Source organism: Lithobates pipiens, unplaced genomic scaffold (genome assembly GCF_037356315.1).
Source record: "Lithobates pipiens isolate NorthernLeopardFrog02 unplaced genomic scaffold, aLitPip1_a1.2 Scaffold_18, whole genome shotgun sequence".
In the NCBI taxonomy this organism is placed as follows: domain Eukaryota; kingdom Metazoa; phylum Chordata; class Amphibia; order Anura; family Ranidae; genus Lithobates; species Lithobates pipiens.
Window position 1 is genome coordinate 552,858,252 of NW_027507758.1, and position 21,262 is coordinate 552,879,513.

The window sequence follows — 21,262 nt, forward strand, 5'->3', positions numbered from 1 at the left end:
GGAAAGTACAAATACCCCCCAAATGACCCCTTTTTGGAAAGTAGACATTCCAAGGTATTTAGTAAGAGGCATAGTGAGCTTTTTGATGTTGTCATTTTTTTCCCACAATTCTTTGCAAAATTAAGATTTTTCTTTTTTTTTCTCCACAAAATTGTCATTGTAATAGGTTATTTCTCTCACGTGGCATGTGTATACCACAAATGACACCCCCCAAAAAATTCTGCTACTCCTCCTGAGTATTACAATACCACATGTGTGGGACTTTTTCACAGCCTGGCCACATAGAGAGGCCCAACATGCAGGTAGCGCCATCATGTGTTCTAGGAACATAAATTACACATCTAACTTGTTGACTATTTATTACACTTCTGAAGCACCAGGACAATGACACGTGACACTGATGACAGATGGCACTGATACGTGGCAATGATGACACTTATAAGTGGCACTGATGACAGGTGGCACTGATGACAGACGGCACTAATATGTGGCACTGATGACAGATGGCACTAATATGTGGCACGGATGACACGTGGCACTTATACGTGGCACTGATGACACGTGGCACTAATACGTGGCACTGAAGACACGTGGCACTAATACGTGGCACTGATGACAGATGGCACTAATACGTGGCACTAATACGTGCCACCGATGACAGATGGCACTAATACATGGCACCGATGACGCGTGACACTGATGACAGATGGCACTGATAAGTGGCATTGATGACACGTGACACTGACAACAGATGGCACGTGACACTGACAGGTGGCACTGATGACAAATGACACTGATACGTGGCACTGATGACAGATGGCACTAATACGTGGCACTGATGACAGATGGTACTATGTGGCACTGATGACACGTGGCACTGATGACAGATGGCACTTATACGTGGCACTGATGACAGATGGCACTGACGACAGGTGGCACTGATGACAGGTGGCACTGACAACAGGTGGCACTGGGGGCAGGTAGCACTGGGGGCAGGTAGCACTGGGGTGGATGGCACTGGGGGCAGGTAGCACTGGGGTGGATGGCACTGGGGGCAGGTAGCACTGGGGTGGATGGCACTGGGGTGGATGGCACTGGGGCGGATGGTACTGGGGCGGATGGCACTGCTGGGGGAGGATGGCACTGCTGGGGGAGGATGGCACTGCTGGGGGAGGATGGCACTTTTCATTTTATTTTTTTACTTTTTTTTTTTTTTTTACTAGAGGCAGAACGGCTGCCGCTGCAGCCGTTCATCTCTCCCCTCTCACACTGTCTGTGTGAGGAGGGAGAGCGGCGCTGAGAGATGATCTCATATGTTTACATATGAGATCATCTCCCATTGGACACGCCGATCACGCTGTAAACGGCCGCTGTGATTGGCCGTTTACAGAGATCTGTGTTTGCCTGTCCCCGGGGGACACGGCGAACACAGAACTTCCGCGATGCGCGCCCGCGGCGGCGCGCATTGCGGAAGTAAACATCAGGACGTCCAGGGACGACCACCCGGACGAACGCGCCTGCTCTACAGTCGTCATTCGGCTATAGGGCGGGCGCAAGGTGGTTAAAAACAAAGATTTTTTTAATGAATGATGGGAGTATCGTACGAGAAATGTAATCAAAAAAGAAAAGAAAATTCCCGGAAAGAAAGGAAGATTCCCAGCCACGAAAATTCTTTTCTGTAGCAACATGTGGTGACATTGAAGGCTTGGTTGGCCGAATTTCGAAATCAAGGGTGGCACCATCGGATCACAAAACGCACAAATTTTCAGATTTTCAAAAGAAAATTCTTTCTAAATTTGACCATGTATGGCCAGCCTTACACTGCTAGCATTAAAATACAATACATGTATACTGTATATATAGTATATTTAATAATGTGTTACTCAATACAGAAACAGTTCAGTTTTAATTGTTTTTCATTCTTACTTTTTTAAACTTGTAGAAAAACATCCATTAAATCACAATTTTGATTTGATTTTCCACTGAATTTGAACAAAGAGTCTGATGAATAATCTACTGTTTTCTGTTGACCACTAGGTAATTGAGTTCATAACACCCTGATCAAAATCAATGGAAAATCCCATAGCTTTTATCCGATCGCTTGAAATGGTCCTATGTTCAATTGATTTCTAGTTGATTGCAACTATTCTTTCAATGTATTTCATCTATTTCAATCTGTAAGATTGTTCAGATGTTGCCTTTGTTCTTTCAATAACTTTCCGTCGCTTTCAATCACATTAGCTTTCAAAAGCTGTTTGAAAGTGGTTGAAAATTGGCATGCATTAACCTCACCAAACCAAGACAATTTTTAAGCAATTTCAACCACTCAAGGCAACCCATTCCTAATACTCAGGGCTTTTTGTCAGCGGGAACGCGTGGGAACAATACAGTTCTGGCACCTCCAGCATTGAATGTATGTAATGGCAAGAGGTGCTGAAGTGTGTTAAATGGTCTATTAATGTTAGCTGCTGTTGTTGCTGGTGGGGGAATCTATTGTTGCTGGTAAGGGATCTATTGTTATTGGGGGTCATTTTTGCTAGGAGGGATCAACTGTTGAGGGAGAAGTCTGTTGTTGATGGATACTGGAGGGTTTATTAATGCTGGCTGCTCGGTGATCTATTGTTGCTGGTGGACATCTCATGGTCCTCTTGGGGTATATTTTTTCTGGGTGGTATTTTGTTGCAAGGGGGGTCTGTTGCTACAGTCTTGCTTACTTGCTGGTTAAAAGCTGAACCGTGAGAACCTTGAGTGGAGAGTGTGAACAATTTTTGCTTATGACTGCTGGTGAATGCTGTGTTGCATTTTTAGTTTTTTTGGGGGGTTTCCGTGCAACTTTTTTAACACCCTCTCTCCCACTTTCTAACAGACTTTTTTTTTCTTTCCTCCCTTCAGCCTACTAATTAAGGGGTGTGTTTAATTGGTCACAGGTGCTTTAGGACTATATAACTTTCTGTAGAACTCATTTTGAGCCTGTTGGAACATAGACCAAGTGGAACTGGACTAAGTGGTGAGTTAAAATCCAGAGTGGAAAACAGGAGGTTATAACAGGGTTCAAAGTACCTGCTTAGTGTGAGTACCTGAGTGTTGTCTGAGTAGTGTGTGGATCATTAGTACTTGTGTATTGCGAGCGCACATTGACTGCAAGCGACACCCACGGCCAAGCGACTTTAGCATAATTAGTCTGTGCCAAACTGCAGCTTCAGACAAACTTAAATTTACAAAAATACTAGCACCAATATTGACATGCATGAACAGGTATAAATACACTAGACACAACCACAACATACTGTGAGCTGAAAACATACATATGTAGCCTGGTAATGGGCAGCTTCTCTCCTCCCCTCTCTGTCCTGCTGTCCCCTCACACTCTTTGCAGCTCTTTCCTCTGCTCGCCCACACACACTCACAGCTCCTCTCCAGTAGATCAGTCTGTCAGAGTGAACAGTCCTGAGAGGGCTCCAGTAGCCGGAACTAGAAGCAAAGAATCGGAAAATGTGGCCAGGAAGTTCCGTATCCCTTCACAGAGAGAAACAAGCCCAATGTAATTAGGGCTGTTTCCATCCTGACAATTACAAATATGTGAACATAGGTGAACATCTGATACATGTTATGGAACAAGATTCTAATTAAGCTTTTATGGGGTTGCTATGGGGATGTTGGAAGAGTTTTTGGGGATGCCCTGGTGTCCGGGTGTCAGGCAGTGAGAAACCCAGGCAGAGGATGTAAAAACCGGTCTGTCGGTGAATGCCGGACAGGTGGCAACCCTAGTCTGCGAGTGAACATGGGTCTGCGAATATATGTGGATTTGCAAGTACCTGTGTATTGTCTTGTTGAGTATCTGTGTATTGTATTTTTGATTAATAATGTCAGGAAGCTAGTAGTTAGGTCATTTGGACAGGGTATAATCCCAATCCTCAAATTGGTAGGTACGATGCCTGGTGGGTGTGGAGATGCGACTCAGTGTACATCTTGCGGCATGTATGCTTTCCCTGATTATCTCATTGAGGGCAAATACTGCTGTGCAAAATGTAAGCACATTGTTTCCCTGGAAGCCCAGGTTCGAAATCCAGGGAATCAACTGTCAGCACTGAGAAGACCCTCCCTACTAAAGGAGAGTCAGGAACGTACCCGGCAGGTGCCAGCACAGAGGCAGGTGGAGACAAAGGTGCAGGCACCAGAAAAGTGTAAATGGGTGACAGTCAGGAAGAATAGAGGGAGAAGTGCCAGGGAGGCCGATCCTGGGCTGGAGCATCCCAATAAGTACGCTCCATTGAGTGACATTGGTGAAACCAGTCAGGGACCAGTACTGCTGGAGCTGAGGGACTCTCCTAGCTGCAAGGGGAAGAACTCCTCCAGTGAGAGTGGGGGCAAAGCAAAGGGAAAAGATAGACAGTTTCTGGTGGTAGGGGACTCAATTCTTAGGACAGAGAGGGCAATCTGTGACAAAGACCTGAAGCGCCAAACTGTATTCTGTCTACTGGGTGCTCGGGTTTGGCACATCATGGATCTGGTGATCAGATTACTGTGAGGGGCTGGGGAAGACCCAGCTGTCATGGTGCACGTTGGCACCAATGACAAAGTCAGAGGCAGATGGAGTGTCATAAAACATTTTAGGGAGCTAAATTGAGGAAAAGGACCTCCAAGGTAGTATTCTCAGGAATACTACCGGTACATCGAGCCACAACAGAAAGGCAGAGGGAGATTAGGGAAGTAAACAAGTGGCTGAGGAGCTGGTGTAGTAAGGGGGGGTTTGGGTTCCTGGAGGACTGGGCCGACTTCTCAGTCAGTCACCAGTACTATAGAAGGAACGGACTGCACTTTAATGAGGAGGGTGCAGATGTGCTGGGAGTAAAGATGGCCAAAAAGTTAAAGGAGTTTTTAAACTAGGCGACGGGGGGAAGGGTCCAGAGGTAGAGATAGTCAGTGCGGAACATTGCCCAGAGGTTAGTATTGGGGGCATTAGTGGTAGGTTGACTAAAGCACATAAACGCAAGGTAAGTATAGCAACAAGTCCTAGTTGCAATCTTGGAACACCCAATAAGAGGATAGTATGCAACCAGTCTAAACTACGTAGCATGTTCACCAATGTCAGGAGCCTGGCGAACAAGAGGGGTGAACTAGAGATACTGTTGTACAAGGAGGATTTGGATTTTGTGGGGATTTCAGAGACCTGGTTCAACAGCTCTCATGATTGGCTGGCAACCATTCAAGGGTATTCCGTTTATCGCAGGGATAGAGAGGGTAAAAAAGGGGAGGGGTATGCCTGTATATAAAGAATAATGTACAAGTGAATGTGAGAGATGACATCACTAAGGAAGCTAGGGAGGAGGTGGAATCCTCATGGGTGGAGCTCCAAAGGGATGAAGCTAAGAGGAAAATAATTCTGGGAGTATGCTATAGGCCCTCTAACCTGAGAAAGGAGGGGGAGGCAGACCTCCTATCACAATTTGGATTAGTAGCAAGGATGGGAAGTGTTATCATAATGGGGGATTTTAATTATCCAGACATAGACTGGGAGGAGAGAACCATGTATTCACCAGTTCCTAAATGTCTTGCAGGACAATTTCATCGGGCAGATGGTAGACGCACCAACTAGAAATAAAGCGTTACTAGATCTACTTATTACCAACAATACAGATTTAATCACGGATTTGTAAATCCGGGGCAATTTGGGAAACAGAGATCACAGGTCTATTGGCTTTAGTATAAATCACAGAAATCATTAACATAAGGGAACTTGCCTAAACTACGAAACTTGCTAGAAGGCATAAATTGGGATAAAATCTTAGGAACACAGAGGAGGGATGGGTTTGCTTTAAGAGCATATTAAATAAGGGCATTAGGCAGTGCATCCCATTGGGTAATACATTTAAAAGAGCGAACAAAAGTCCTGGATGGCTTAACTCCAATCTAAAAATGCATATAAAAGCAAAGGAGAAGGCCTTCAAAAAATACAAGGTTGAGGGATCATCATCAGTATTCAAACTTTATAAAGAATGCTACAAAAAATGTAAGGGTGCAATTAGGGCGGCTAAGATAGAACACGAAAGACACGTAGTGGAGGCAAGCAAAAAAAAACAAGAAATCCGTTAAGTATGTAAACGGTAAAAAAGGGAGGACAGACCATATTGGCCCCATAAAGAATAAGGGCATCTGGTTACAAAGGATGGGGAGACGGCAAAGGTCTTGAATTTATTCTTCTGCTCAGTCTTCCCGAGGGAACTGGGGGGGGCTTCAATAACCAAAACTACAGTGTTCATCCTTGTGACACATCACAGGAAGCACCTGCATGGTTAACAGAGGACAGAATTAGAATTAGACTTGGGAAACTTAACATTAATAAATCACCAGGACCTGATGACTTACACCCGAGGGTACTTGGGGAACTCATTCAAGTAATTGCCAGGCCATTGTTCCTAATTTTTACTGACAGTCTACTGACTGGAATGGTACCAGCGGATTGGAGAAAAGCCAATGTAGCACCAATATTTAACCACCTCAATACAAGGCACTTGCACCCCCTTCCTGCCCAGACCAATTTTCAGCTTTCAGCGCTCTTACAGTTTGAATGACAATTACTCAGTCATGCAACAATGTACCCATATGAAACTTGCGTCTTTTTTCACACAAATAGAGCTTTCTTTTGGTGGTATTTAATCACTAGTGGGTTTTTTATTTTTTGTGCTATAAATCAAAAAATGAATTTTGTGAAAAAAAATACTTTTTTCTTTGTTTGTTATAAAATTTTGCTAATTAGTCATTTTTTTCTTCATACATTTTAGCCAAAATGTATACTGCTACATATCTTTGGCAAAAATAACCCAGATTAGTGTATATTTGGTTTTTGTCAAAGTTATAGAGTCTACAAACTATATGGTGCCAGTCACTGAAAATTGATCACATCTGATTAGGCCTTCAGTACATCAGGTGTATCTCATTTCTTGAGACATTAAGGGTCCTTTCACACGGGGCGGATGGATATCCACTTGCTCAGCGGGGATCGCCGGAGCGATCTCCGCTGAGCAGGAAAATGACAGGTCCATCTCTGCACACTGTGCAGGGACGGACCTGTCACAGCACCCCTCTCCCCTATGGGAGATCGGGTGACGACGGACACTGCGATCCGATGAGGGATGGAAAAATTGCTTTTTGCTCCGTCACACTTTTTCTGATTGGAGCGGGTCGGATGTCAGCGGACATGTCACTGTTGACATCTGACGCTCCATAGAGCTCTATGGAGCATCCGTTCAGGTCCACCTGAAAAACTGACAGGTGGACCTGAACGGATCAGTAGTGTGAAAGGGGCCTAACAAGTCAGGAAATACCTCCAAAATTACACCTTTTTAGAAAGTAGACATTTCAAGGTATTAAGTAAGTAGCACAGTGAGTTTAAGTTGTAAATTTTTCCCACAATCCTCTGCAAAATGAAGAATTTTTTTTTTTTTTTTACAAAAATTGTCATATTATCAGGTTATTTCTCACACACAGCATATGCATACAACAAATTACACCCCAAAATACATTCTGCTACTCTTCGAGTATAGCGATACCACATGTGTGAGACTTTTACACAGCCTGGCCACATACAAAGGCCCAACATTGAAGTGGCACTTTCAGGTGTTCTAGGAGCATAAATGAAACATCTAATTTTTCAACCACCTATTACATTTTTGAAGGCCTTGGAGCACCAGGACAATGGAACTGTCCACAAAATTACCCCATTTTGGAAAGCAAACACCCCAATGTATAATCAATGAGGCAGAATGAGTCTTTTGAACAGTTCATTTTTTTTTCCAGAAGTTTTTGGAAAACATGGGAAAAAAAATGAAAACTCATTTTTTTTTACACATTTGTCAATTTATAAGATATTTTCAACACATAGCATGTATATAGCAAAAATTATACCCCAAAACACATTCTGCTACTCTTCCCAAGTATGGAGATACCACATGTGAGACTTTTACACAGCCTGGCCACATACAGGGGACCAACATTGAAGTAGTACCTTCAGGCGTTCTAGGAGCATTCATCTCATTTCATTCCCACCCATCATACTTTTAAAGGTCCTTGAGCATCAGCCCAGTGGAATTACCCACAAAATGACCCCATTTTGGAAAGCAAACACCCCAACGTTTATTCTATGAGGCATGGCCTGCAGGTAGGTACTCTGGTATTCTGATGGGCTGGAGACAGGTACTCAGGTACTCTGATGGGCTGGAGACAGGTACTCGGGTACTCTGATGGGCTGGAGACAGGTACTCGGGTACTCTGATGGGCTGGAGACAAGTACTCGGGTACTCTGAGGGGGTGGAGACAGGTACTCAGTTACTCTGATGGCCTGGTGACAGGTACTCGGGTACTCTGATGGCCTGGTGACAGGTACTCGGGTACTCTGATGGGCTACAGATAGGTACTCTGATGGTCTGGTGACTGGTATTTGGCTACTATGAAGGGTGGTGACAGGTACTCAGATATTCTGTACTCATATGGACTGTGACAGGTACTCTGATGGGCTGGTGACAGGTACTCGGGTACTCTGATGGGCCGATGACAGGTACTCGGGTACTCTGATGGACTGTGACAGGTACTTTGATGGGTGGTGACAGTTCCTCTTTATTGGGGGGGGGGAATCAGTGTGTGTTGGTGTACACTGTAGGCGGCAAAGAGATGTTATCGCAATCTCCTTCTCACACATGATCGGTGTGTGAGGATGAGAACCCGGTAACATCTCGTTTAGTGATCGGCTGTGAAAGGATCACAGCCGATCACGTGGTAAACAGCCACGCCCAGTGGCTGTTCACCCCTGTCGGTGACAAGCGGTGTCTCGGTGACATGCCGCCACCGACAGTACAGGGCTGCGCGCACACAATCGTGCGCATTCCCTGTTTAAATGGGCTCACGTCATATGATGTCTGCCCAGAACAAGAGCCTTACCGTCCCGCCGTCATATGACGGCGGGGCGGTAGGCTAGTGGTTAAAAAGGGCTCAAAATACATCCTTGGGAATTACAGACCAGTTAGCCTAACATCAATAGTATGCAAGCTCTTGGAGGGGATGATAAGGGACTATATACAAGATTTTAGTAATGAAAACGGTATCATTAGCAGTAATCAGCATTGGATTCATGAATCCAATGCTGGAAAGAATTGTTCTTGCCAAACCAATTTATTAACCTTCTATGAGGTGAGTTGCCATCTAGATAAAAGGAGGCCCGTAGACGTGGTGTATCTGGATTTTGCAAAAGTATTTGAAACCGTTGCCCATAAACGTTTACTGTACAAAGTAAGGTCTGTTGGCATGGACCATAGGGTGAGTATGTTGATTGAAAACTGGCTACAAGGGTGAGTTCAGAGTGTGGTGATAAATGGGGAATACTCGTAATGGTCAGGGGTGGGTAGTGGGGTCCCAAAGGGTTCTGTGCTGGAACCAATCCTATTTAATTTAATTTGTTCATAAACGACCTGGAAGATGGGGTAGACAGTTCAACCTCTGTATTTGCGGACAATACTAAGCTAAGCAGGGCAATAGCTTCTCCGCAGGATGTGGAAACCTTGCAAGAAGATCTAAACAAATTAATAGGGTGGGCAAATGAGGTTTAATGTAGAAAAATGTAAAATAATGCATTTCGGTGGCAAAAATATGAATGCAATCTATACACTGGGGGGAGAACCTCTGGGGGAATCTAGAATGGAAAAGGACCTGGGGGTCCTAGTAGATGATAGGCTCAGCAATGGATTGCAATTCCAAGCTGCTGCTAACAAAGCAAAGAGAATATTGGTATGCATTAAAAAAGGAATTAACTCCAGAGATAAAACGATAATTCTCCTGCTCTACACAACTCTGGTCTGGCTGCACCTGGAGTATGCTGTCCAGTTCTGGGCACCAGCCCTCAAGAAGGATGTATTGGAAATGGAGCGAGTACAAAGGGCAACAAAGCTAATAAAGAGTCTGGAGGACATTAGTTATGAAGAACTGTTGCAAACACTGAACTTGTTCTATCTGGAAAAGATATGCTTGAGAGGGAAATTATTTCAATTTACAAATACCATACTGATACCCCACAATAGGGATACAACTTTTTTGCGGAAGGGAGTTTAACAAGACTCGTGGCCACTCATTAAAATTAGAAGAAAAGAGGTTTAACCTTAAACTACGTAGAGGGTTCTTTACTGTAAGAATGGCAAGGATTTAGAATTCCCTTCCACAGGTGGTGGTCTCAGCGAGGAGCATCAATAGTTTCAAAAAACTATTAGATGAGCACCTGAACGACTGCAACATACAGGGATATACAATGTAATACTGACATATAATCACACACATAGGTGGGACTTAATGGACTTGTGTCTTTTTTTCAACCTCACCTACTATGTAACTATTGTTGATCGGGGTTATTTTGTTATATGGGGGGGGGGGTATTGTTGCTGAGGTGTATCTATTGCTGCTGGAGGACAAATCCTCTCGGGGGTCTATTGTTGCTGGGGGGTCTATTGTTTGTGGGTGATCTGTTGTTTTTGGGGGTATTTTGTTGCCGGGGGAGCGGTATTGTTGCTGGGGGGGGGGGGTCTATTGCTGTTGGCTACAGGTGATCTATTTTACTACTTTTCTTATTATCATTAACAAATTCAATACAAGGCACCACAAAACAATACTTGATTCTGGATTTTCTAAAAAGGGTGATACTGGGAAGTGGATAGGGGGTGGAACCAAGGAACGGTGCTCTGAGGTGTGGAGACAAGGGGTGCCTTAGAAGAATATACCTACACCTATTCCCTGAGAATATTTAATTTATTAAAAAATTGGTATGTAGGTTTATAGCATTGTTCCCACTTTCTAAAATCTATCAGGGCTTTGGCTAGCTATACTCTTGCCAATTTTCAGCAACCACTTTGAATGCACTGGAAATAACCATTCCGATTACAAGTAATGGCCAGGAAGAAGGCAGTTTACCACTAGAAGGCAATTTTGATTTATCACCAGAATTTGGTAAAGTTGGAACTGGGCAATAAATTGACAGCTTCAATACAATTCATTTGACTTTCAGATTTCATTATTTTTTTTTCTTGCACATGATTTGTTATTCTTTACAAAGTTAAATTTCCTCACATTCACTAAGCTTTGGGGAAAATTCCCCTTACAAATTGCAAATTCCCTTGCAACGTTAACAGCCTATTTGCCATTATTAAATCAACCCCAGTGTTTCAGAAGTGCCAAAAGTTTATTTTTTTTATCTTGGCCCCAGTGGTCTTCCATATATGCAACCTTCACAGATTATTACTGACAGAGTAAACCCCCCACCTGAGTAATCAAATGATAACTTACCAATACATAATAGGTAGAATCCAGCACATATATCGGCTTCTTTTGAAAGTTTCGATTCAAATAGATCGTCTCCTCTTTCAAACACTGGAATAAGGCCATCGTACCCAAGGAAACTTTTATTTGCCTCCATCTTGTTTCAGGTGTCATTTATGCCTGGAGAGAAAGACAAACTTAGTAAGTGCTGTATTCAAACGATCAAACGATCATCTGTACTTATAGCATTAAATGTAAGTCAGAAATTCAAGTGTTTTACCTTTTAAGAACACAAAGAATTACTGTTAAAGTTATTCAAAATGAACAGGTTTACTTTACTGTAAGAGCCCTTAACCACTTCAGCTCCGAAAGGATTTACCCCCTTCCTGACCAGAGCACTTTTTGCAATTCGCACTGTGTCGCTTTAACTGACAATTATGCTGTCGTATTACGTGGCTCCCAAACAAAATTGACGTTCTTTTTTCCCCCACAAATAAAGCTTTCTTTTGGGGGTATTTGATCACCCCTGCCGGTTTTATTTTTTGCGCTATAAACAAAGACAATTTTGAAAAAAAAAGCATTTTTTTACTCTTTGCTATAATAAATATCCCCCAAAAATATATAAAAACATTTTTTTTCCTCAGTTTAGGCCGATTCGTATTCTACATATTTTTGGTAAAAAAAAAAGCAATAAGCAATTATTGATTAGTTTGCGCAAAAGTTATAGCGTTTACAAAATAGGGGATAGTTTTATGGCATTTTTATTAATATTTTTTTTTTTTTAATGGCGGCGATCAGCGATTTTTATCATGACTGCGACATTATGGCGGATACATCGGACATTTTTTACACATTTTTGGGACCATTGTCATTTATACAGCAATCAGTGCTATGCAAATGCACTGATTCCTGTTTAAATGACGCTGGCAGTGAAGGGGTTAACCACTAGGTGGCTGTGTAGGGGTTAAGTGTGTCCTACGGGTGTGTTTCTAACTGTGGGGGGGGGGGGGCATGGCTGTGTATGACAAGTCACTGATCTCTGCTCCGATCACAGGCAGCAGAGATCATTGACACTGTCACTAGGCAGAACGGGGAGATGCTTGTTTACATTAGAGAGTGGCATGTTTGCCCAGTCTTCATTGCAAAATAGCTCAAGCTCTGTCAGATTGGATGGAGAGCGTATGAACAGCAATTTTCAAGTCTTGCCACAGATTCTCAATTGGATTTAGAACTGGACATTGACTGGGCCATTCTAACACATTAATATGATTTGATCTAAACCATTCCATTGTAGCTCTGGCTGTATGTTTAGGGTCATTGTTCTGCTGGAAGGTGAATCTCTGCCCCAGTCTCAATTCTTTTGTAGACTCTAACAGGTTTTCTTCTAAGATTGCCCTGTATTTGGCTCCATCCATCTTCCCATCAACTCTGACCAGCTTCCCAGTCCCTGCTGAAGAAAAGCATCTCCACAACATGATGCTGCCACCACCATGTTTCACAGTGGGGATGGTATGTTCAAGGTGATGTGCAGCGTAGGTTTTGCGGCACACATAGCGTTTTTCTTTTAGGCTAAAACGTTCAATTTTGGTCTCATCTGACCAGAGCACCTTCTTCCGCATGTTTACTGTGTCCCCCACATGGCTTCTCGCAAACTGCAAATGGAGCTTCTTATGGCTTTTTTTTTTAACAATGGCTCTCTTCTTGCCACTCTTCCATAAAGACCAGGTTTGTGGAGTGCCCAACTATTGGTTGTCCTGTGGACAGATTCTCTCACCTGAGCTGTGGATCTCTGCATCTCCTCTAGAGTTACCATGGGCCTCTTGGCTGCTTCTCTGATTTATGTTCTTTGTCCAGCCTGTCAGTTTAAGTGGGCGGCCATGTCTTGGTAGGTTTGCAGTTGTGCCATAATCTTTCCATTTTCAAATAATGGATTGAACAGTGCTCTGAGATGTTCGAAGCTTGGGAATTTTTTATTTTTTATAACCTAACCCTGCTTTAACCAGTTGCCGACCGCCGCACGACGATGTACGTCGACAGCATGGCACGGGCAGGCATATTGGCGTACATGTACGTCCCTTGCCTCCCGCGGGTCGGGGGCCCGATCGGGCCCCCGCCCGGTGCCTGCGGCGGTCGGTTTTCGTCCGGGAGCGATCCGGGACGAGGGGGCAGCCATTCATTCATGGCCACCCCCACGCGATCGCTCCCGACGAATAGGAATCCCCCGTGACATCACTTCCTCTCCTGTAATGTAAACACAGGAGAGGAAGTGATGTATTCTCTCCTCCGTGTCGGTATTTTTCGTTCCGACACGGAGGAGAGCGGATCGGTGAGTTGCACCAACACTCTACACACACAGTAGAACATGCCAGGCACACTCACACCCCCCCTTTACCCCCCGATCACCCCCCCAATTACCCCTGCCCCCCAGTCACAGTGACACCAATGTCATTTTTTTTTTTTTTTTTTTTTTTTTTTTTGCATTGGTGTCATTTGTGACTGTAATAACTGTTAGGGCAGTTAGGGTTAGCCCCCTTTACTTCTAATGTACCCCCCTAACCCCCCCAATAAAGGTTTAACCCCGTGATCACCCCCCGTCGCCAGTGTCACTAAGGCTGGGTTCACATTGCAGCGGTTTATGAGAACGAATGTGATTCGCACCGCACTGCAGTGCAAATCACATCCGATCTCTGTGCGATTCGAGTTCAGCTATACAGATAGTATGGCTGAATTCGTGTCGCACCCGCCGCACCCGCCGCAAACTCGCACGGGACCCTTTTTTTGGTCCGCAGCAGAATCGGATCGCATGGGTGTTCACACCATGCGATCCAAGTTTGCAGATCGCACTGCGATATGCGAACTGATCTGGGGGTGTCATTAACATTTCACTGACACTCCCAGCAGTTCGCATAGGGCAGTGTGAACTGCCGCCGGGAGGCATGCGATGCGGGAACCCGCCGCGCATTCGTGGCATTCCCGCATCGCTCCAGTGTGAACCCAGCCTAATAAGCGATCGTTTTTCTGATCGCTGTATTAGTGTCACAGGTGACGCTAGTTAGGCAGGTAGGTATTTAGGTTCGCCGCAGCTTTTTATAGTGCCAGGGACCCCCATATACTACCGCATAAAGCCCCCTGATTGCCCCCTAGTTAACCCTTTCACCAGTGATCACCATATAACTGTTACAGGTGACGCTGGTTGGTTAGTTATTTTTTTATAGTTTCAGGGCACCCGCCATTTATTACCTAGTCTCACTAGTGTACCCCTAAATTTAGGGGTGTCTACTTTCCAAAATGGGGTCATTTGGGGGGGGTTTGTGCCATCTTGGCATTTTATGGCCTTCAAAACTGTAACGCCCTTAGAAAGCCTGAAGGCGGTGCTTGGTTTTCGGGGCCCCGTACGCGGCTAGGCTCCCAAAAAGTCCCACATATGTGGTATCCCCGTACTCAGGAGAAGCAGCAGAATTTATTTTGGGGTGTCATTTCACATATGCCCATGGCATGCGTGAGCAATATATCATTTAGTGACAACTTTGTGAAAAAAAAAAAAAAAAGTTTGTAATTTTCCCGCAACTTGTGGCAAAATATAAAATATTCCATGGACTCAACATGCCTCTCAGCAAATAGCTTGGGGTGTCTACTTTCTAAAATGGGGTCATTTGTGGGGGTTTTGTGCCATCTTGGCATTTTATGGCCTTCAAAACTGTAATAGGTAGTGAGAAGTGAACTCAAAAATTTACGCCCTTAGAAAGCCTGAAGGCGGTGCTTGGTTTTCGGGGCCCCGTACGCGGCTAGGCTCCCAAAAAGTCCCACATATGTGGTATCCCCGTACTCAGGAGAAGCAGCAGAATTTATTTTGGGGTGTCATTTCACATATGCCCATGGCATGCATGAGCAATATATCATTTAGTGACAACTTTGTGAAAAAAAAAAAAAAAAAGTTTGTAATTTTCCCGCAACTTGTGGCAAAATATAAAATATTCCATGAACTCAACATGCCTCTCAGCAAATAGCTTGGGGTGTCTACTTTCTAAAATGGGGTCATTTGTGGGGGTTTTGTGCCATCTTGGCATTTTATGGCCTTCAAAACTGTAATAGGTAGTGAGAAGTGAACTCAAAAATTTACGCCCTTAGAAAGCCTGAAGGCGGTGCTTGGTTTTCGGGGCCCCGTACGCGGCTAGGCTCCCAAAAAGTCCCACATATGTGGTATCCCCGTACTCAGGAGAAGCAGCAGAATTTATTTTGGGGTGTCATTTCACATATGCCCATAGCATGTGTGAGCAATATATCATTTAGTGACAACTTTGTGTAAAAAAAAAAAAAAATTTTTTTTTTGTCATTATTCAATCGCTTGAGGCAAAAAAATAAAATATTCAATGGGCTCAACATGCCTCTTATCAATTTCCTTAGGGGGTCTACTTTCCAAAATGGGGTCATTTGGGGGGGTTTTGTACTGCCCTGCCAATTTAGCACCTCAAGAAATGAGATAGGCAGTCGTAAACTAAAAGCTGTGTAAATTCCAGAAAACGTACCTTAGTTTGTAGATGTGACAACTTTTGCGCAAACCAATAAATATACAATTATTGACTTTTTTTTTACCAAAGACATGTGGCTGAATACATTTTGGCCTAAATGTATGACTAAAATTGAGTTTATTGGATTTTTCTAATAACAAAAAGTAGAAAATATCATTTTTTTTTCAAAATTTGCGGTCTTTTTACGTTTATATCGCAAAGAATAAAAATCGCAGAGGCAATCAAATACCATCAAAAGAAAGCTCTATTTGTGGGAAGAAAAGGACGCAAATTTTGTTTGGGTACAACATTGCATGACCGCGCAATTACCAGTTAAAGCAGCGCAGTGCCAAAGTGTAAAAAGACCTCTGGTCATTTACCAGCAAAATGGTCCGGTCTGAAAGTGGTTAAACTTCTCCACAACTTTATCCCTGACCTGTCTGGTGTGTTCCTTGGACTTCATAATGCTGTTTGTTCACTAAGGTTCTCTAAGGAACCTCTGAGGGTTTCACAGAACAGCTGTATTTATACTGAGATTAAATAACACACAGGTGGACTCTATTTATGAATAAATTGACTTCTGAAGGCAATTGGTTTCACTTTTAGTTAGGGGTATCAGAGTAAAGGGGGCGGAATACAAATGCGCACCACACTTTTCATATTTATTTTTTTAAATATTTTAAAAGCCATTTATCATTTTCCATCCACTTCACAATTTATGTGCCAATTTGTGTTAGTTTATCACATAAAATCCCCAAAAAATAAATTTATGTTTTTGGTTGCAACATGACAATATATGGAAAATTTCAAGGGGTATGAATACACAGTACAACGGCGCTGTGATTGTTGTGGTAGTTCATTCATTCTTCCTGTCAGCGTGTATCGGGTTCCTCATACGAAGTACAAGCAAGCCTATACACTGACAGGTCTGCATGGCATCAGCGATATGCTCCCAAAACAAAAAATAATAAATGCACATTTTTTTACGTGCAAAAAAAGTGCATTTGTTTTTTCTGAAAATGTGAACTTATCCTTAAAAAAAAAATTGTATCGGTGCATCCTTACTATTTTCTGTACCTTGTTACTCTATGTAACACTTTGCTTATCTTGGTAAAACTCAATAAAAATCAAAAAATACTATAAGTAAATGAATGATTTGCCTCTGTAGGAGCAGCCAGAGGTTGGCACAGACACAGGCTAGGTCTAATTGGTCCTGGAAATCATGAATATGCAGAGCATATTTGGAGTAAACCCTGCATGTCCCCAATTGGTAACCTCATCCCTAGTAGACATGTGTCAATGCACAGGTGTCTCCTATGGAACACATACAATTTACTTCTTTAATAGTAGTAACAATGAGAACGTTTTAGATTTTGCTTCATGCTGGCAATAAAAACGGCTATAAAAACCTGAAAAAGATCCTAACCCTTCCTTATTTTTTTCCAAGACTGGAAAAAATTCAGCTGGAGTTCCACTGAACAAAGTACATAATTAATGATAAAAACAGTTAAAAACAATAAAAAACGGGAATATTTATGGTACTATTTTTTTTCTAACACATATTTATTATCGTAAAAAAACAACTTTGATATAGTGGTAATTTAAACCAGAAACAAAGCATGTCAGAGGCATATTGGCTAAAGCAAATTTATTGGCTTACTACAAAAAGGAAAAAAAAAACAAGCTTGGCAAAAAAGGAGGCTGGATCGTTTCCATATCATAACCTTTGAATCATGACATGGAATTTGGCAGTTATAGGAATGACAACAATTTCAGCACTAAACACCTTTTTGGAATAGATTTATACTTTATAGTCCAAAGTTTGTGAACATCTAACAATCTCTCCTACACCTTATGACTAAAAGTATGAAGACGACCCTCCAAATGATTGAGTTTAGGTGTTTCCAGTGAAGGATACTCTTATGCCATGTACACACGACTGGACTTTTTGACAGCAAAAGAATGAGTCCGTCGGACAATTCGATCGTGTGTGGGCTCCATCGGACCTTTGCTTGCCAAAAATCCGGCAGACTTTAGAAATAGAACATGTTTTAAATTTGCCGGACCGAGAAATCATCTGTATGCTAGTCCGACGGACAAAAACCAACGCTAGGGCAGCTATTGGCTACTGGCTATAAACTTCCTTATTCTAGTCCGGTCGCACGTCATCACCTTTGAATCAGTTGGATTTTGGTGTGATTGTGTGTGGCCAAGTCCGTTCATTTGGTAAGTCCGTCGGAACTCCGCCGAAAGTCCGTCGGAAATACCGTCGGACCTAGTCCCTCGAAGTCCGGTCGTGTGTACGCGGTATTAAACATCATACATACTGTTTGATTGTTGGAAGGGGATTGTCTGACAGACTGTTGTCCTAAATTCTTTCCATAAGTACGCTCCTTTAGACAAAGGTTTTCCAATTTTTGGCCAACAGATGTTGAATGGCAGGCTAGTAAGTTTTCAGCGGACAACGGCTCCAAGTCAGATTTTCTGATGGTCAGTACACAAATCTGTCACACAAAAGTTGAAAGTACAAATCCGCATGCTCCGAATCGATGCTCACCAAACAAAAAATTAGCAGAAGGGACCCAAAGGGTGGCGCTCAAGAGCTGAAATTCCTCATAGTACGTCATTACGTTTGTGTTTGTGGCGCGGCAATTGTGTAACGTTGGTATGCAAGACAAGATCCTGGTACACGCCCTTTTGACAAAAATCAGACGCTCAGTTAGCCAACAATTGTACCATGTGTGCGAGGTTTTAGGCCCCATACACACTACTAGATTTTCTGCAGATTTTTGTCTTCAGATTTACCAAAACCATATTATATGAGATCAAAATTAAGGTTTCAGTTTGTATGCAATCAGGCAAGCATTTGCATTATATGGTTTTGGTCTTTTTACTCGGCTGCCAATGGCTCCGGTTTAAAAAAAAAATACAGTATTCAGAATCGCTGAAAACAGCGATCTGAATACTTTGAAGTGCAAAGGAGGGATTTGGGGTCTTTTAGATCCCAGATCCCTCCATAAAGAGTACCTGTCACCACCTATTACTGTCACAAGGGATGTTTACATTCCTTGTGACAGCAATAAAAGTGATTTTATTTTCTTTTTTTTTTAAAACAATTTATTATTTTTAAAATAAGAAAAAAAATTTTTTAAAGCGCCCCCATCACCGCAAACTCGTGCAGCAAAGAAAACGCATATGGAAGTCTCGCCCGCATATGTAAACGGTGTTCAAATCACACATGTGAGGTATTGCCGCGATCGTCAGAGCGAGAGCAATAATTCTAGCACTAGACCTCCTCTGTAACTCTAACCTAGTAACTGGAAAAAATTTAAAGCGTTGCCTGTGGAGATTTTTAGGTACCGTATTTTGTCGTCATTCCACGAGTGCGTGCAATTATAAAGTGTAACATGTTTGGTATCTATTTACTTGGCGTAACCTCATCTGTCACATTATAGAAAAAAATTGGGCTAATTTTACTGTTTTGTTTATTTAAAATTCATGAAAGTGTCCCTTTTCCCAAAAAGTTGCGTTTAAAACACAGCTGCACAAATACCGTGTGACAAAGTATTGCAACAATTGCCATTAGATTCTCTGCTAAAAAATATATATATATAATGTTTGGGGGTTCCAAGTAATTTTCTAGCAAAAAATATGGATTTTAACTTGTAAACACCGAATGTCAAAAATAGGCTTAGTCATGAAAGGGTTTAAAGGACCTAAATCTAAGAAACAAAAATTCCAAGTGATACTACTTAAAAACCTATGTTCAATGAGAATACATTTCTACCAATTACTTTTTAGGTTAATTATTTTCAATGTGCACACTACAGTTTTCTCCTCGTTTGATTTGTGGTCTGACATTGAGCGAATGAAATGGTTGTGATGGGTTACTGCACTTAGCTTATGGAATGAGCCCGTTAGGCTATAAATGGCAGCTGACTTTTGGCATGGGAAACCAACAAAACATTATAGAAATGAAAATGATGAAGTTCATTCACTGCAAGGTGCAAACGGCAAGCAAGATGTATGAAGAGCAGCAACATATCCCACTTTGCTATAATCTAATCTCTTAATATTGAACTACAAGCAGATATAAAAGAAACCACTTAAAGCAGTGCTCCATTCATTAACACACTATTAAATATGCTTTTGTTTTTAAATGCAAGCAATGTAAGCATCTTCATATGACCTGTACAGCATAGCCCAAACTGGAAAGGGAGAAGCAGCACAAGGAGTTAATCAGCGCACCAGTTCTTACTTGTTAACAGGAGACATGCTGATGGGAGGAAAGAGCAGAGTGATAGAGAAATGAACTCATCCGTGTTTTGCTTCTCTTTTTCTATGTCCAGTCAGGTTGGAGGAGGAACAGGACCTGTTAGCATTTCTTTCTTGAAGCAAAATCAGGTCTCCTGTCCTGTTATACTGGGTTGTACTGTATAAAAGAGTTGTGCAAATCTCAGAACTAGGTGAACGGAAATACAAATCCTTATTGGCAGGTAAAGTGGTTTTCATAATTGTATTTCGCCTGTGTAATTAGTGGTTTTCCTGGAGTTCAGCTTTAAGAGATTTCTTATTAACTGTTACTTTGCACTGCCCTATTGAATAGGATGAATTCTTTTGAAGTATGCCACAGGGGCAATTTGCTGAATTCAGATAATCATTTAAACAATCCATTCTATGTCCACAAGTGTTTGGACAATTTATTTTCTGATGTTTTAATTTGGTTGGTGTATTCATATGGGAATATCCAATCTAGAATGCCAATTATCTTACAAAGCTTGCCTTTGGGCTGTTAATTCGATTGTTCAAAGAATCAAGAGTTAACATTTCCTCAAAGACAGGAGAATGGGGATATTGTATTGCCTGTTTGGTGGGTATTTCCGAAAATCTCTTCTCACCTACCCAGAGCTGCTCTGTTTTAGCACAAAAGGTCGTCTATTAATGCACAAATGTTATTGCATAAGCACAATTTTGTATCTTTGGCATGAGTCAGTAAACCGTATATATCATGACTAGTTTGTGCTTTGTGCATCCAGGTGGAATATGCTGTGGTTTTTTTCAGGACAAATTGGGCTTTCATTTGATGGTAATGGTTATCTCCTGATCCTTTGTTTTTATTATCTAAGAAAAACTTGCGCAAAAAAAAAATAATATATATATATATATATATATATATATATATATATATATATATATATATATATATATATATATATATTTTATAAATAAATAATTTATATGTATGTGTCTTGTTACTACCATAGCCTACCACCAAAGAACAACCCAAAATAAATTCTCCTGCTCCCAACGATCAGTGATACCACATATGTGTATGTTTATTTGTTGTTTGTACGCGTAGTACAGCCCAGAATCAACAGTGCGCATTTTGCTTCTTTTTTTCTCTACCTAAAACACACTGATACAAATTTAACCTGTTCCCACCTGCGCTTTAACCGAAAGAC

The 21,262-nt window shown here is 42.1% G+C and overlaps 1 protein-coding gene across 2 annotated transcripts in view; it reads right to left on the reverse strand.

The window, feature by feature from the left end:
* OPN5 (opsin 5) overlaps nucleotides 1-21,262 on the reverse strand; it is a 189,471-nt gene that overhangs the window by 113,038 nt on the left and 55,171 nt on the right. For both annotated transcript variants that reach the window (XM_077488900.1, XM_077488899.1), the window contains exon 2: nucleotides 11,320-11,472. In XM_077488900.1, coding sequence (XP_077345026.1) covers nucleotides 11,320-11,449 — 130 coding nt within the window. In that variant the 5' untranslated portion in view covers nucleotides 11,450-11,472. The remainder of the gene's footprint in view (nucleotides 1-11,319; nucleotides 11,473-21,262) is intronic.